This window comes from Oncorhynchus gorbuscha, linkage group LG19 (genome assembly GCF_021184085.1).
Source record: "Oncorhynchus gorbuscha isolate QuinsamMale2020 ecotype Even-year linkage group LG19, OgorEven_v1.0, whole genome shotgun sequence".
NCBI classification, from domain to species: Eukaryota; Metazoa; Chordata; class Actinopteri; order Salmoniformes; family Salmonidae; genus Oncorhynchus; species Oncorhynchus gorbuscha.
In genome coordinates this window covers 20793563-20812530 of record NC_060191.1, presented here as the reverse complement: position 1 = coordinate 20812530, position 18968 = coordinate 20793563, and the positions used below count along the sequence as shown (strand labels likewise).

Genomic DNA, 18968 nt, shown 5'->3' with positions numbered 1-18968 from the left:
GTGTGTGTGTGTGTGTGTGTGTGTGTGTGTGTGTGTGTGTGTGTGTGTGTGTGTGTGTGTGTGTGTGTGTGTGTGTGTGTGTGTATATATAAAGTAGATAATTGTCTTAACAATATACTGTAGCTTTGGCATTGAAATCCCAATCTTCTAGGAAATCAACAGTAACAAAACGATCCCTCAAAGGAATGCAGAATTTCTCTCTTCTTTAGCAATTCGACGTAGCAGCATATTAAACAGCAAACTGTGAGACTAGAGAACCGTAACACTGATCTGAGTCATATCTCCTTCTTAATGCACAGTACAGATGTCAGGGAAGTGCAACCCAAGTCTATCAGTGGAGAACAGATGGTACCGAGAAACGTATTTATGAATAATTTAGAAAGGAACAGCTGAGGATGAACTTGAACAACAGTGAGTCATTGAAAATAAACAAACTTTTAGCTCGCATATTCATATTTGACCGCAGACACCGCATTACCACATTTCTTTGTCCGAGTGAAGGTGTGTTCAGTTAACCCCCAAGAACATTTGCTGGTTGTTTAGCCATGTGTTGCTAATAAACAGTATGACATTTGCTCAACTATTTTTATATTTTCAATATATTCCCTTCTGGAGTTATTTTCAAAATAGACATAGCTGGATCTTTGTGCATAGTGAGTAAGTGAAAAGGGATAAACTACTTTAATGAACACTGGACAACAATGTGGTTGCCTTCATATTCCATGGTGACTTGTCGACGTGTATGACAATTGCTCAACCATTTTCCATTTCCAATGCGTTCTCTTCTCTCTGTCTGTCTCAGGTAAAGGAATACGAGGAGGAGATCCACTCCCTGAAGGAGCGACTGATCATGTCCCACAGGAAGCTGGAGGAGTATGAGAAGAGGCTCCTTTCCCAGGAGCAGCAGACCAGTAAGATCCTCTCACAATACCAGAGTCGCCTGGAGGACAGCGAGAGGAGGCTACGGCAACAGCAGGTGGAGAAAGACTCCCAAATTAAAGGAATAATCAACAGGTAAAAAGAGGGGTGGTGGTGGAGGGTGGAGGAGATGGAGAATGGAGATGTAGAGAGGAAGAGAGAGAGAACCAAAATGGAGTGAAGAAAATAAATTAATGTATTGTTAAGACCTATCGTGTCTGATTACGTTTATCCAAGAAATATCAACAATTATAGACAGAGTTCATCTTCTTTAGGCAAGTGCTGATTTTTGGAAATAATATGGGGAATATTGATGAATATATGAGTCTAGATAATGTATAGTTATGAAATAGATACATTAATAATGTATGGAGAAATAACAGGGAGGCCTCAACCATATTTAAAAAAAAATTTTTTTAACCTTTACTAACTAGGCAAGTCAGTTAAGAACAAATTCTTATTTTCACAATAACGGCCTAACCCGGCCAAACTCAGACAACACTGGGCAATTGTGTGCCGCCCTATAGGACTCCCAATCACGGCCGGATGTGATACAGCCTGGATTTGAACCAGGGACTGTAGTGACACCTCTTGCACTGAGATGCACTGTCTTAGACCGCTGCACTACTCAGGAGCTATAGGTGTGTAGGTCAAATATACATATATACACTGCTCAAAAAAATAAAGGGAACACTTAAACAACACAATGTAACTCCAAGTCAATCACACTTCTGTGAAATCAAACTGTCCACTTAGGAAGCAACACTGATTGACAAATTTCACATGCTGTTGTGCAAATGGAATAGACAACAGGTGGAAATTATAGGCAATTAGCAAGACACCCCCAATAAAGGAGTGGTTCTGCAGGTGGTGACCACAGACCATTTCTCAGTTCCTATGTTTCCTGGCTGATGTTTTGATCACTTTGAATGCTGGCAGTGCTTTCACTCTAGTGGTAGCATGAGACGGAGTCTACAACCCACACAAGTGGTTCAGGTAGTGCAGCTCATCCAGGATGGGACATCAATGCGAGCTGTGGCAAGAAGGTTTGCTGTGTCTGTCAGCGTAGTGTCCAGAGCATGGAGGCGCTACCAGGAGACAGGTCAGTAGGAGGGCAACAGCCCAGCAGCAGGACCGCTACCTCCGCCTTTGTGCAAGGAGGAGCAGGAGGAGCACTGCCAGAGCCATGCAAAATCACCTCTTGCAGGCCACAAATGTGCATGTGTCTGCTCAAATGGTCAGAAACAGACTCCATGAGGGTGGTATGAGGGCCCGATGTCCACAGGTGGGGGTTGTGCTTACAGCCCAACACCGTGCAGGACGTTTGGCATTTGCCAGAGAACACCAAGATTGGCAAATTCGCCACTGGCGCCCTGTGCTCTTCACAGATGAAAGCAGGTTCACACTGAGCACATGTGACAGAGTCTGGAGACGCCGTGGAGAACATTCTGCTACCTGCAACATCCTCCAGCATGACTGGTTTGACGGTGGGTCAGTTATAGTGTGGGGTGGCATTTCTTTCGGGGGCCGCACAGCCCTCCATGTGCTCGCCAGAGGTAGCCTGACTGCCATTAGGTACCGAGATGAGATCCTCAGACCCCTTGTGAGACCATATGCTGGTGCGGTTGGCCTTGGGTTCCTCCTAATGCAAGACAATGCTAGACCTCATGTGGCTGGAGTGTGTCAGCAGTTCCTGCAAGAGGAAGGCATTGATGCTATGGACTGGCCCGCCCGTTCCCCAGACCTGAATCCAATTGAGCACATCTGGGACATCATGTCTCGCTCTATCCACCAACGCCACGTTGCACCACAGACTGTCCAGGAGTTGGCGGATGCTTTTATCCAGGTCTGGGAGGATATCCCTCAGGAGACCATCCGCCACTTCATCAGGAGCATGCCCAGGCGTTGTAGGGAGGTCATACAGGCACGTGGAGGCCACACACACTACTGAGCCTCATTTTGACTTGTTTTAATAACATTACATCAAAGTTGGATTAGCCTGTAGTGTGGTTTTCCACTTTCATTTTGAGTGTGACTCCAAATCCAGACCTCCATGGGTTGATAAATTTTTATGTGATTTTGTTGTCAGCACATTCAACTATGTAAAGAAAAAAGTATTTAATAAGAATATTTAATTAATTCAGATCTAGGATGTGTTATTTTAGTGTTCCCTTTATTTTTTTGAGCAGTGTATATATAAATAATGGGATAGCTTCAAACTAACTGCACATTCATTTGAAAGGTGAGGTCAACAGTGAAATCATTAGGCAATTGGTTTTCACCCAGTCAGTAGGAAAATGTTCATTGAACATTATTTTTCTGACTAATGTTAACAAATTGACTTGAGACAAGGAACTTGAGAGGAAACTATTTGTGTTAATGTTCTGCTTTTGTCCACCACCTCTAATAATCTGCAATTGAAAGTTAGACATGGGTCACAGGGAACTTTTAATCCATTCCAGGGAAGAAGAAATGGAATGAAGACCGAGGCAGTTTCTGGCTGTACTTAATGGAACCAATCCCATCCATAACCCCATAACTTTGTGCATAAAGAACCCAAAAGACAAATTTTTAGGCCCTTTGTACTATTGCACTACTTGGCAACCTTTTTTTACCAGTATATCAAACATGCTGCTTGTTTTCTTTCCTTTAGTAGTTTACCTGCATCATCTGTGGTGATTATTCCGATAATCGTAAACTGAGATGGATTCACCTAGATTGAATTGAAAAGCACAATAATGGACAGAAAGGTGACATCATATGACTTCTATCTGCCCTATACAGTATGAGGCCATAATGGTGTTTTTGATCCAAATGCATGAGGCAAAGACTAAGATAGTACATGACATATTGTTGTCATCACCATAACAGCTTGACATGAGAATGAACAATGCCAATCTTTACAAACCGCGACCACAGTTTGATGGGGAAATACTATCTTGTGATGTGTAAAGAGAACACAGAGTAAACCTAATTTATCTGCTAAATGGCAAGTTCTCTTTCCCCTTTGAAGTTAGTTTGGGCAATGGCATTGTTACAGTTGACAAGGTAATCTAGAGGATTCTATAAGTAGTGGATGGCTGCTAGATTTTAAGACAGATTCATATGCTGTCAATGAATGAGAAATGCTATTTGCGTTTTTAAAATTATTGATGGTAGAAAATATGTTTCAAGCTACTTCATTAGCTCAGGTAGTTACAGTTGAAGTCGGAGGTTTACATACACTTAGGTTGGAGTCATTAACTTGTTTTTCAACCATTCCACACCTACCTTCAAACTCATGACATCATGGGAAAATCAAAAGAAGTCTGGTTCATCCTTGGGAGAAATGTTCAATTTCCAAAAGTACTGTAGCTCGTTCATCTGTACAAACAATAGTACGCAAGTATAAACACCATGGGACCATGCTGCCATCATACCGCTCAGGAAGGAGACGCATTCTGTCTCCTAGAGATGAACATACTTTGGTGCGAAAAGTGCAAATCAATCCCAGAACAACAGCAAAGGACCTTGTGAAGATGCTGGAGGAAACAGGTACAAAGTATCTATATCAACAGTAAAACGAGTCCTATATCGACATAACCTGAAAGGCCGCTAGGCAAGGAAGAAGCCACTGCTCCAAAACCGCCATAAAAAAGCCAGACTACGGTTTGCAACTGCACATGGGGACAAAGATTGTACTTTTTGGATAAATGTCCTCTGGTCTGATGAAACAAAAATAGAACTGTTTGGCCATAATGACCATCGTTATGTTTGGAGTAAAAAGGGGGAGGCTTGCAAGCCGAAGAACACCATCCCAACTGTTGTGGGGGGGGGGGCTTTGCTGCAGGAGGGACTGGTGCACTTCACAAAATAGAAGGCATCATGAGGTAGGAAAATTATGTGGAAGCAACATCTCAAGACATCAGTCAGGAAGTTAAAGCTTAAGGACAACAAAGTCAAGGTATTGAAGTGGCCATCACAAAGCCCTGACCTCCATCCTATGGAACATTTGTCTGCAGAACTGAATAAGCGTGTGCGAGCAAGGAAGCCTACAAGCCTGACTAAGTTACACCAGCTCTGTCAGGAGTAATGGGCCAAAATTCACCCAATTTATTGTGGGAAGCTTGTGGAAGGCCACCCGAAATGTTTGACCCAAGTTAAATAATTTGAAGGCAATGCTACCAAATACTAATTGAGTGTATGTAAACTTCTGACCCACTGGGAATGTGATGAAAGAGATAAAAGCTGAAATAAATAATTCTCTCTACTATTATTCTGGCATTTTACATTCTTAAAATAAAGTGGTGATCCTAACTGACCTAAGACAGGGAATTGTTACTAGGATTAAATTACAGGAATTGTGAAAAACTAAGTTTAAATGTATTTGGCTAAGGTGTATGTAAACTTCCCGACTTCCACTGTCCTCCAAAAGGAAAATTAACCATGCAAAACCCAAACCTTTATCATTGATTTTCAAATCTCATTCATCATTTTTCTTAGAAATGACTTCAGATGTTCTGAAATACTTTTTTTGTGATTTATCTTGGTTGCTCTCGACGACTGCCTCTAGAGTAGCAGTTATGTTTCTTAAGAGGAATATGACAGATTATATTCTATTATATCAGACAAGACAGAGTAACACACTATCTAAATGTTATCATTACCCTATTGAAGTACCAGTACTGTACCAGCCGTACTAATAATGATGCACTAAGATACTGTATGTACATTTTGTTATGATATTACCAATGTAATTAACTATTTTAATCTATTGAAATAGCAATATTTTACATGTGCAATAATAGATTTAAATTGAGCATTCATGAACAGAAGCATTATATGTATGTAGACCTACATTCAGGCACACAAAGATATTGAGTATGTATACCTTACATGCATAGATACATATATCATATGATCATACATACAGAACTCATACACTTAAATAATTTATTTTTCAGGTCTCATTCAGTATCAATTGAAACCATATCAACATACATTATACTGAGACTTCTGCATGTACGACCATGGATACTGTATATGATTTAGATGCACTATTGTAAAGTGGCTGTTCCACTGGATGTCATAAGGTGAATGCACCAATTTGTAAGTCGCTCTGGATAAGAGCGTCTGCTAAATGACTTAAATGTAAATGAAATGTAATATCCCTAAATACCATAGATACAGCGTATACAGTACTGTAAAAATAGTTTATAACTTATATATTTGACTTACACATGGCTGTATAGTGTTTGAGACTTGAACAAAAATGTTAATCATGCAGATAGATGGATATTGGTGCAGTTTATCTAGTGTTAAGATTTCTATCTTTTATAATTTTGCAATATGTCGTTGGTTTAACTTTTGATCTGCAGTAAATCATAGGAGACAGAATGGTAAATGGTGTCGTTGTTTGCTAAAGTTAGAGCTTTGAGGGAGTCATTTTTTTGAGATACGATGTGGAACAAGAATTGTTCACTGTCATAAGAGTGCCTCTCTTTTGGCATTGTAGCAAGTATAATATTGGTAGTCTGTATAGATGTACAGTATAATATTACATCAGTATTACTTTGAAAGTTCTGTGCACTGTTCAATAAAGCCATTTGGATTGATATGGCAAATAGCAGGACATAGTGAGGGTTTACTGTTGATGTACATATAATTGACTACATATCATGTGACCTTTGACTCACCCGATCGCCTGCCTTATTTCTCTGTCACAGCCAATTCAGACATCATGACCTGTCCCTGACCTCATATTGACAAATACCCACATTGTTTTGACTGTGTGTAAGACTTGACCTGACAAGCACACTAGTTGAACTTGAAGTAAATAGATATACAGGTTTAGTTTTGGTACATATCACCCATGTGAATCACTGTCTGCCTTCTGTAGAATTCTACTGTATACTCATGTTACATTTCATTGTTTCTTAGGTCAGTGTCAATGTTTCTGTCAGTGCATACATTTGATTCCTTTTCCCTTTGTTATTTTTGTCCAATAAATCCCTGTACATTATTTATGTAATAAAACATCTAACACCAATGTCTGAAACTTCACCTGTGGATTTTCATTATTTATCCATGTTAAGCATCAATTTAGTTGTAGTATGTTAAGCATAAAGATATTCAGAGACTGCTTTCTCTGCGAAAATGCTACAGCTTGATATGGTGGCATAGGACAATTAGTGATATGTCCAAACCAACCACGCATTTTGAAATAGTTTGACTAAAATGTGTGCTAACATTAAAATTTATTTCTGTTTTTAGCTTGTCTTATTGGCTCAGTTTTTGCACCAATCACATTGGCTGTCTGGTCCACACTTTCCCTGTTGCCGCTGCACAATGTCCTATACAGTTCCTTCAGAAAGTATTCATACCCCTTGACTTATTCCACATTTTCCACATTGTGTTACATCCTGAATTCAAAATGGATTAAATAAAATAAAAATCTCACCCATCTACACACGATGCCACATAATGACAAAGTGAAAACATGTTTTACTGAAATATGTAATTTACATAAATCAAATCAAATCAAATTTATTTATATAGCCCTTCGTACATCAGCTGATATCTCAAAGTGCTGTACAGAAACCCAGCCTAAAACCCCAAACAGCAAACAATGCAGGTGTAAAAGCACGGTGGCTAGGAAAAACTCCCTAGAAAGGCCAAAACCTAGGAAGAAACCTAGAGAGGAACCGGGCTATGTGGGGTGGCCAGTCCTCTTCTGGCTGTGCCGGGTAGAGATTATAACAGAACATGACCAAGATGTTCAAATGTTCATAAATGACCAGCATGGTCAAATAATAATAAGGCAGAACAGTTGAAACTGGAGCAGCAGCACAGTCAGATGGACTGGGGACAGCAAGGAGCCATCATGTCAGGTAGTCCTGGGGCACGGTCCTAGGGCTCAGGTCCTCCGAGAGAGAGAAAGAAAGAGAGAATTAGAGAGAGCATATGTGGGGTGGCCAGTCCTCTTCTGGCTGTGCCAGGTGGAGATTATAACAGAACGTGGCCAAGATGTTCAAATGTTCATAAATGACCAGCATGGTTGAATAATAGTAAGGCAGAACAGTTGAAACTGGAGTCTTCATAAGTCATAAGTCTTCACAACCCTGAGTCAATATGCTGTATGTTAGACTCACCTTTGGCATCGGTTACAGCTATGAGTCTTTGTCTCTAAGAGCTTTGCACACCTGGATTGTAAAACATTTGCACATTATTATAACAATTTTTCAAGCTCTGTCAAGATGGTTGTTGATTGTTGTTAGACAACCATTTTCAGGTCTTTTCATTCATTTCCAAGCCGATTTAAGTCAAAAATGTAATTAGGCCACTCAGGAACATTCAATGTTGTATTGGTAAGCAACTCCCGTGTATATTTGGCCTTGTGTTTTTGGTTATTGTCCTGCTGAAAGGTAAATTTGTCTCCGGTGTCTGTCTGGAAAGCAGACTTAACCAGGTTTTTCTCTAAGATTTTGCATGTGCTTAGCTCTATATTCAATTTCTTTTATCCTAAAAAACTCCATAGTCCTTGCCGATGACAAGCATGCCCATAACATGACGCAGCCACCACTATGCTTGAAAATATGGACAGTGGTACTCAGCGATGTGTTGTGTTGGATTTGCCCCAAACATAACACTTTGTATTCAGGACTTAAAGTAAAAAATTGTAACATTTTTTGAAGTTTTATTGTCTGTTGTTGCTCCAGTCTCAGTTTTCGCTTATCACAGCCATTAAACGCTGTAACTGTTTTAAAGTCACCTTTGGACTCATGGGGAAATCCCTGAGCAGTTTCCTTCCTCTCCGGCAAATGAGTTAGGAAGGATGCCTGTATCTTTGTAGTGACTGGGTGTATTGATACAGCGTCCAAAGTGTAATAATAACTTCACCATGCTCAAAGTGAGTATTCAATGTCTGCTTTTATATTTCTTTATCTACCAATAGGTGCCCCTATTTGCCAGGCATTGAAAAACCTGAATCTGTGTTTGAAATTCACTGCTCGACTAAGGGACCTTACAGATAATTGTATGTGTGGGTACAGAGATGAGGTAATCATTCAAAAATCTTGTTTAACAATATTATGAGTCCATGTAACTTATTATGTGACTTCGTAAGCACAGTTTTACTCCGGAATTTATTGCCATAACGAAGGGGTTGAATACTTATTGACTCGAGACATTTCAGCTTTTCATTTTAAAATCATTTGTAAACATTTCTAAAAACATAATTCCACTTTGACATTGTGGGGTATTGTGTGTAAGCCAGTGACACATCTCAATGTAATCCATTTTAAATGTGGAAAAAGTCACGGGTGTGAATACTTTTTGAAGGCGCTGTATATAAATGTGTCATTCATTTTGTGCAATTAGTCCTCTCTCAGCATTCTGTTAATCTCAGGAGTTTAACGCTCTGAAGTTCATCCACCTTGTCAGCAATTTCACAGCTTTTCTGTGTGACTTCAAATGAAAACAAGCATGTCGTTCAGGCTGAAAGTAGATGTGATAAGATTGAAAGATAATGAAATATATAATGAGCAAAGCAGAAGAATTTCATTACCTCAGAAATACCGACCAGGTAGGAGTTAGGATGTCATATGTACTCTTGTTCATTGACTCTCCATCACCAAACAGCTGATCACCATCTTGGATTTGACTTCATGATTGCAGTGACTTTTAATTGATCCTTCACCTTTTGTGTCTGTTCAAGAAAATATCAGAACCATTGCCTTGAATGATGCAGATCTTGAAATTCCAAAGGCAAGTAATTAATGATCCATGTTCCCCTCTCTGGAAAATAATTCTGATGCTGAGTAATCGTGTCTAAAGGTGAATTTGCATGGCAAGAAAAATATTCTATGGAGACTGTAGCAATAAGCTTCCCATATCCCTGCAAGCCAACCCTTTTTGAAATGGTTATAACAAGGATTTGGAATCTCTATCATGTTGCGTCAGTTCAACTATTCCATGAGGATGAACTATTAATTAAACCCCCTTCAGAACACGATGACCGGCAAAACACCACAATCTAGACATCATTAAGCATGATTAAATTGGAAAACACCCTGAATTGGACAGACACATCATGCTGAATCTCTTGGGAAACATGGAAATATGCACCTCAACTGCCTCAAATGCTTCCTCGTATTACTGAAGGAGTGTATGTTAAACAGCTACAGCATTGGTTGAATAGATTATAATTTGGCTACCAGAGGTTATAACAACGCTACTATAAAACCAGGTAATGGGTATAATTGACAAATCAACGTTTGTCAGGGTAATGACAGGTGCAGCTTGCACCTGGACAGTCTTTATAAGCCTTACGCATTGCACTTAGCTACTGAGTGTCTACTTAACTCACAATTCTCTCAACTGTTTGAACTCTCTCTCTCTCTCTCTCTCTTAGACTTATGGCTGTGGAGGATGAGATAAGGGGAGGAGCCATCATTGAGCCGCCAAAAGCTAACGTTAGGGTCTTCGCCGATCAGGTCTGTGATTTTCTTCTTCTGGTCGCCATGTCTGTAGGATGGCCTGTGTCTTTATCTCTCTATCCTTCTCTATGTTGTTTTCATCTCTTTGTTGATTTGTCCCTTTTATTTTGTCTAGACAAGTCCTTGGGTTTGGGTGAGGGTCATTTGTCTGTCAATCCATAGAACGTCTGAAAAGAACGTCTGTTTACATCTCGTGTCTGTCTCTCAATCAGTCTGTTTATATTCCGTCTGACCACATCCGGGTTGTAATCAAATCAGCGTCTGTGATAACTGTACATCTCAGACACGTCTATCAACTTTGTGTGAACTATATGTATTAAGTTAAGTTGTATTACCAGTCCAACACAAATGCAAGACATAATACACGACTATTGAACAGTTTTGGTCCTGAGGATGAGTTCATTTGTCAGGCCGACAACGTCTCCAGCAACCACACTCAATGTCTCACGGTCCATGCTTTTAGCCAGCCACTCATCATCTCCTGTCAAACCAGGCAGGCTCAACCTCAAGCCTGAGTCATGCTGCAAAGACATACCAGCTTTCAGTGTGTGTGTGTGTATATGTGTCTGTGTGTGTGTGAAAGAGAGATAGTGTGTCAAACCCCAATGTCTCTTGCAAATGACATCACAGATGTATGCTCAAGCTTCTTCCATTCCTTTAAATCAAATCCCTGTTCCACCAGAAGATGAGTCCCACCCAACCGCTTCCCCAATCCAAACTCCTTCATCCCAATTATTCACACTGAGCATGTCAACGTCAAGTTGTATTACCAGTCTAACACAAATGCAAGACAGACATAATACACAACTATTGAACAGTTTTAGTCCTGAGGATGAGTTCATTTGTCAGGCCGACAACGTCTCCAACATCCCACACTCAATGTCTCTCGGTCCATGCTTTTAGCCAGCCACACATCAACTCCTGTCAAACCGGTCAAGCCCACCCTCAATCATGAGTCATGCTGCAAAGACATGCCAGATGTTTCTCTCCCTCTCTCACAGTGTGTGTGTGTGTGTGTGTGTGTGTGTGTGTGTGTGTGTGTGTGTGTGTGTGTGTGTGTGTGTGTGTGTGTGTGTGTGTGTGTGTGTGTGTGTGTGTGTGTGTGTGTGTGTGTGTGTGTGTGTGTGTGTGTGTGTGTGTGTAAAAGAGCGAGAGAGAGAGTGAGTATGTGTCAACCCACAATGTCTCTTGCAAACAACATGACACATGTACGCTCAAGCTTCGCTGAATCCCCCACAGCCGCTTCCCCAATCCAAACTTCTTTATCCATATCTGAATCAAATCAGACTCAAAAGAGGCAACAGATATAATACATTTTCTGACATGCAGAGATAAAAACAAAAGCAGAAGGTTTGAGTGGTGTGAACAGACAGGGCTCCCGCTATGTCCCAGATAAGAATACAGCTGAATGCAGCACCCCTGCAAGGCTTTAAACGGTAACGGCTTCAGCCATGCTTCCTCGAGTGAGCAGTGATCCAATGCGTCTCTCCTGTTATTTCTCCATTCAGTACACAGCTCCCCCAGAGAGGGAGAGGAAGGGCAGGAGGGAGAGGAAGAGAGGGAGAGATTAGCCAGAAAGGCTTAGAAACTATGGTTGAAAGGGGGTAAAGCCGTCTAGCGATGCGTGGCGTTGTGTTCAGTTGCCAGACAAGTAGCAGACCAAAGAGTTTTTGCGCTCGCGCTGGTTACACTCAGTCGACCGTGGCCAGTCTGTGGTTGACATGTAGTTGCGGGGAGTGTCATGGTAGACTTGGCCTACAGCCTCACACAGCGTTGCTGTCGGAATCCATTTGTCCTTTCTGAGGGCTGAGAGATACAGTTGGATTAGCTCTTCTCAAGAGGTCGTAGTAGCGTTCAAGGCTGGGCATCCATCTTGACACTGGTTTTGTTTCCAAGCTGGAAGAGGAAGATTTGCTATCTAACATGAAGCTGTTTGGGTCTCTTCCGATACACAGTATCACAAATCACAGCAGTCCAACATGGATCTTCTGGTACCATTCATTATTTCCACGTCATGCTTCCTCCCAAGTTCTCTTTTCTCATGCTAATTGTTCATTGTCATGCAGCCAGGCAAAACCTTTCTGTGTATCTCCATTGTTCTGAAGGCTATAGTCAAGAAGATTATTAAAGGAAACCGTAAATTGTTGTGGACCATTACATTCCCATCATGGCTATGCCCAAGCAGAGCATGTTGGCATGTGTTAATGATTGCGTTTCCAATATCTGTCATTATTTGCAGTGAGGTGGCTACCATACAAGCACTTGTCCATCACCATGGCAGCAACAGGTGTTTAATGCTGGGTGTCTAGGTGGGGTGTCAGTGACTCATAGGGTTCACGTCATCTTTATTGTCCCAATAGTGGGCAGTTCACTCAGCTTTCAGCTTTTTACGTGCAATTTGTGGATACAACTTCCAAGAGCATTATGTTGAGAATACCTCCACCCCATCTCTAGAAAATATCTGGTTTTAATGGGATTTCATTGTCAAACTTGGATAAATTAGTTAATTTAGCTTCTAATGTTTGTAATTTCCACTTTAAAATGTTTGACTTGAAAAATGTATCAACCCCTACAAACATATCCATGAATTATTATCCACATTCCTGTTGGTGCAGGATTATTTTCTTGCTGTGGGAAACTGGTCTAATTAAGATATTACACCTGTAGGCAGCAGCTAGTGGTAGCACTCTTGAAAGTACAGTAGATCAACCTGTCCTTGTAATGACTCGTAACAAATAAATCATCCTTTGGATGTTATGCTCTACATATCCTTTCCAACTTAATGTTGTATGTTCCATGCATCATTGTGAGTATAATGCATGTCTCACTTTACCTGGTTATCCCTATTCCATCGGTTATCTACTGTCTCTATAACCTTGTATGTGTTATGTGTCATTCAACATTTTTTATGTGTATGCATATTTATATTGTTTAACTCTGTTTTTTAATACTATTTATTCCTTGTTGCAGTAATAGTTGTGTTTATTACTTTTGCCAATGATTACTGCATGTTTAGCAGTAGCATGACCTTTCGCCTCAACTTCTAACCCCTCAGCATCAGAAGAGATCAGGGATACAATTTTTCTTAAGACTTTTCAGTCTTTGGATCAATGAATGACATTTAGCTTGATTTAAAATGCAGCTATCTTTATTGCTAAACCAACTCAGTGGCCTTGTTGTTAGAGTGTCCGCCCTGTGATTGGAATGTTGGGAGTTCGATCCTCGGCCAAAGACTAAAAATGGGACCCAATGTGTCTCTGCTTGGCTCAGCATTAAGGAGATAGGTTGGGGGATATGCCCCTGCGATTGAGTAGCATCCTGTCCGGAGGGTGTACTTGTACATCAAGCTGCCTCATGTTCTGGCTTGCACAAGATGGCTACTTACCATCTTCACTGCTGCATGTGTGTATCAACAGCCTTGGTTTTCTTCCTCAGCATGCAGACCTGGTTGACATGTTGGGCCCTCTTGTGCTTTCAGGCTGCTGGGTTTGTGTTGGCGCGAATGTGGTATGTGTTCCTTTGTGTTTGTGTGTGTCCTGTTGGCGTGGAGTATCCCTAATGCTCCTCGACACCCAACTTCTACCGTTTACTTCCTTCAGTGCACACATGCCTAGCCTCTCCTTTTCTCTATCGTTCCTCTCCTCTTCTCCTGTGTTGATGAGATACGGTGATTTCTCTTAGGGGAGGCGCCAATCCATCCTAGTGCAGCCCCGTCTCGCGCCCGTCCCACCCCGAGTACAAAGGTAATAAACCAACCAGCATACACTTCAGTGGTACTGCCTCTCTCCATCCATACATTCTGCCTCTTCACTTTGATTCCTCCACTGTACTGTATGTGCGTCACTGTCCGTATGCAGCACCAACAGAAGCACTAATTGATTTACACAGACATGTCTTATACAGAAAATCGCACGTCTTATAAACGGCAATATTCTTTCTTTACCTATTGTTCACATTATTTTGGTTATTTTGATTTTGTCAACAGCAATTTGAATAATGTCGAGCTTTACTGTAAAAGAAAATCAATAAATGCTGGAGCCGAAATATCAACCCAGATTCTGGGGTAGACATAACATAGTAAACAAAAATCTGGGACACTCAAATTAGTATGATCATTACGTATGGTATGTACTAATATGTCCATCATCCATTTCGTGTGATATATCACAATTCATAAAATATGCTACAAATTTGCAATACATATGATATGTTAAGAATTCCAATTTGTTGTGGCTAATGTTAAGACAGTGGCTAGATGGTTAAAGCTAACGTTAGCGAGGTGGCTATTTGAGCTAGGCTAGGGGTTAGGGGTTAAGGTTAAGGTCAGGAGTTGAAAGGGCTAGGGGAAGGGGAAGCTGACAAGTAGTTATACGCTCAATCATCCACCCCGACCAACTACAATCCTTTAATTTTAGCCTTAAGTAACCTTCGGCCTGATGTAACCAAATATAACTTATCATGCTAATTTGAGTGTACCGGATTTTCGTTTACTTTTACATCTAGTCTGAGGCCAGGCTGGACAGTGCCTTTGGAAAGTATTCAGACCCCTTGACCTTTTCCACATTGTGTTACGTTACAGCCTTAATTTAAATTATTTATTTTTAAAATCCTCAGCAATCTGCACACAATACCCCATAATGACAAAGCCAAACAGGTTTTTAGAAATTTGTGCAAACGTATAAAACATTAAAAACATTAACAGTATTTACATACAAGTATTCAGAACTTTTGCTATGAGAATCGAAATTGAGCTCAGGTGCATCCTGTTTCCATTGATCATCCTTGAGATGTTTCTACAACTTGATCAGAGTCCACCTGTGGTAAATTCAATTGATTGGACATCATTTGGAAAGGCACACACCTGTCTATATAAGGTCCACCAGTTGACAGTGCATGTCAGAGCAAAAACCAAGCCTTGAGGTCGAAGGAGTTGTCTGTAGAGCTCCGAGACAGGATTGTGTCGAGGCACAGATCTGGGGAAGAGTGCCAAAATATTTCTGCAGTATTGAAGGTCCCCAAGAACACAGTGGCCTCCATCATTCTTAAATTGAAGAAGTTTGGACCCACCAAGACTCTTCATAGAGCTGGCCGCTCAGGGAGATGGCCACTCTAACAGAGCTCTAGAGTTCCTCTGTGGAGATGGGAAAACCTTCCAGAAGGACAACCATCTCTGCAGCATTCCACCAATCAGACCTTCATGGTAGAGTGGCCAGACGGATGCCCCTCCTCAGTAAAAGGCACATGACAGCCTGCTTGGAGTTTGCCAAAAGGCAACAAAAGGACTCTCAGAACATGAGAAACAAGATTGTCTGGTCTGATGAAACCAAGATTGAACTCTTTGGCTTGAATGCAAAGCGTCACATCTGGAGGAAACCTGGCACCATCCCTATGGTGAAGCATGGTGGTAGCATCATGCTCTGGCGATGTTTTTCAGAGGCAGGGACTGGGAGACTAGTCAAAATCGAGGCAAAGATGAACGGAGCAAAGTACAAAGAGATCCTTGATGAAAACCTGCTCCAGAGCGTTCAGGACCTCAGACTGGGACAAAAGTTCACCTTCCAACAGGACAACGACCCTAAGCACACAGCCAAGACAATGCAGGAGTGGCTTCGGGACAAGTCTCTGAATGTCCTTGAGTGGCCCAGCCAGAACCCGGACGTAAACCCGATCGAACATCTCTGGAGAGACCTGAAAATTGCTGTGCAGCAACGCTCCCTATCCAACCTGCCAGAGCTTGAGAGGATCTGCAGAGAAGAATGGGAGAAACTCCCTAAATACAGGTGTGCCAAGCTTGTAGCATCATACCCAAGAAGACTCGAGGCTATAATCTGAATACTTATAAAAATGTGATATTCCATTTTTTTAAATGTTTAAATAAACTAAAAACCTGTTTTTGCTTCGTCATTATGGGGTATTGAGTGTAGATTTATGGGGGGGGGACGATGTAATCACTTTTAGAACATGTCTGCAACATAACAACATCTTGAAAAAGTCAAGTGGTTTGAATACTTTCCAAAGGCACTGTACAGTGTAGCACTATATATTGGACATTTGGATTTATGTATTGTACAGATTTAAAATACACATACTATATACATTAATGTATGTTACTCTTACACCACTCAGACAAATATGCCAACATTATTTGCACAAATTCAGTCATATACGGAGACTTCCTAAACGTGTAACTCTTTGCATTAGGTAAATTGCTTACCCTCTGGATTCAAACCATAAAACTCCAGCATCAATGGTAGAATTCCTGACCGAAATGCATCGAAATGTTCAGCTGTTTAATTCAATGCTCCATTTCAATGCTCCACTATTATCAAATGTTGGCATTTGCAAAACCTTGCAACTCCTTCATCCTTCTTCACATCCTTCATCCCTCCACTACGTTTTTATTTCAATTACCCTGTGTTGTTTTGGGATGATACACGAACTGTTTGATCAGAATATATATATATTTTTTAAAACATTTATTTTACCTTTATTTAACTAGGCAAGTCAGTTAAGAACAAAGTCTTATTTTCAATGACGTCCTAGGAACAGTGGGTTAACTGCCTGTTCAGGGGCAGAACGATAGACTTGTACCTTGTCAGCTCGGGGATTTGAACTTGCAACCTTCCGGTTACTAGTCCAACTCTAACCACTAGGCTACCCTGCCTTGCTGGTAGTAATATATACTTAGGTCTAGATTCAATCAGATTGACAGCCAAATAGCCGTTGTTTAGTGGTGTCGGAGGTGGAACTGCATTAGAGTTGTCAAATCCACAAGTGGCAACGAAACCACACTCAACGTAATCCGACGAATTCCATGCAGCCGCATTAGAGTTTTATGCAGCCGCGTTACCAATCAAACACTCAAATGAGATTGATAGGCTATTCATCTCTATACATTAGCCTAACATCAATGGATGGACATTTGAGAGTCATTATTTCTAACATCGATAGAGCCTACAATTTCTAGCGCCGTTTTGAACTTCAAATGCGGTAGGGATAACAAGTAAGGGAGTGGTTTGTGACGGACAACAGTACCCGCTCACCGATAGGTCAGCTCACGGTAGGGATTATAAAACATTTGCTATGCAGATGTTGGCCAACGCTGGTTAACAATGGTTAATGATCGATCTGATTGAATCCAGGCCTTAGTTAGTTCCAGTTATGACAAAAAGCTTGACAATTCAGAAACTCTATTAGGTACACGTACAAACACTGATGGCTCTGCTGCAGTAATACATATATATAGCTCTATTCCAAGAACCAATATCAACAAGGTAACTGACTACATCCATATACAACAATAACCCTGCTCAAATCAACAATCTCACCTACACACACTGCACGTGTCTCACAGAGGAACACGTTACGGTGGGTCATCAACATATCCATTCAATTCGACTCATCTTCCCTCCCACCACTCCCCAAAATAAATGACGGGAATTATGGGAAATCTCCGTATCTGACACAATCCTTTCCTGAAAATAAACAACTGGTGTGCGTATATGTCAGTGTGTGTGTTTCTTGGAGAGTGTGTTTATATATTCCTGTGTGTATGTGTCCTGTATGTATATGGCACCTGAGCTCATAAGTTGATCCAATGTTCATGTATTGTCATTGTGAGTTTGATCAAGTGTGTCGCCAGTACTGTATTGTTGTTCTTTTTGCTCTGGGTCATACTTGGAGAGTTGTCTAGTGTCCTTTATATGTATGTCAGTCATATACTACTGTTCTGGAATATTTGGTTGGTTTGTACATCTAATTTCCACAATGATATACCTAGTTTGAAACAGCAATTTATTAATAATTTCCTATTCATGTTGCTGGGTAAGAACATTTGAGAATTGCGTACCAAAACATACTAACAATGCACTTAACATTGCACAATTCATCCACTATGTGTCGTTTTTGTCTACAATCTCCTAACTTTTATTAGTTGCAGCTTTTGTACAAACATAAACACCAAGTTGTTCAAGTAAGCAAACTCTGCACATATGGATCTTTAACAGTGAGTGATGCACGTTTGTTAAGTTGACTGGATCGCTGCTTATTTTATTAGCATAGGTTGGCTACCTAGCAGCTAGCTAACTTTCTTATCATAACATATTCGCACAATTTCCCAGTTGTATTGGCAGGTCTGGCTAAACTTGGATAAATAATGTGAAAGGGTTTGTAGTCATTTTTGTAGAACTGGTTTGAAAGTAATCCAGCACTGGTAGAGAAATACCACTTGTTCCCCTTGTTTCCATAACACATTTCCTGTTACTGTTGCTAGCACCAAATAGGGAATGGGATTAGCAAGTATGCTAACGGTAATATCTGTTGAAATTGGTTATCGCCGTGTGCTTTACAAGGTTCTGAGTGAGAAGAGAAAAGGTCTGCCAGTTCAATTACACTTTTTGGAGGACATTTTTTGTTCTCTTTCTAGAGATGGAAACACCTGCTACACACAATGTTATACACCCACCCTGATTTTTAATGCTAATTCGTTTTGAAAACAAATGGCCTTTTTCCGACTAATTTCTGTACTGGATGCAGATCATAAAACCCTCTTGAAATACCTTTTTTTCTGACTTT

The 18968-nt window shown here is 40.7% G+C and overlaps 1 protein-coding gene across 9 annotated transcripts in view; it reads left to right on the top strand.

Annotated features, from left to right (window-relative positions):
• LOC124005780 (ras/Rap GTPase-activating protein SynGAP-like) overlaps positions 1 to 18968 on the top strand; it is a 115096-nt gene that overhangs the window by 87508 nt on the left and 8620 nt on the right. For 7 of the 9 annotated variants that reach the window (XM_046315320.1, XM_046315317.1, XM_046315315.1 and 4 more), the window contains 2 exons: positions 803 to 1014; positions 10310 to 10391. In XM_046315320.1, coding sequence (XP_046171276.1) covers positions 803 to 1014; positions 10310 to 10391 — 294 coding nt within the window. Of the gene's footprint in view, positions 1 to 802; positions 1015 to 10309; positions 10392 to 14075; positions 14138 to 18968 lie in introns of all 9 variants that reach the window. The other 2 variants (XM_046315319.1, XM_046315321.1) reach the window with 1 other exon arrangement.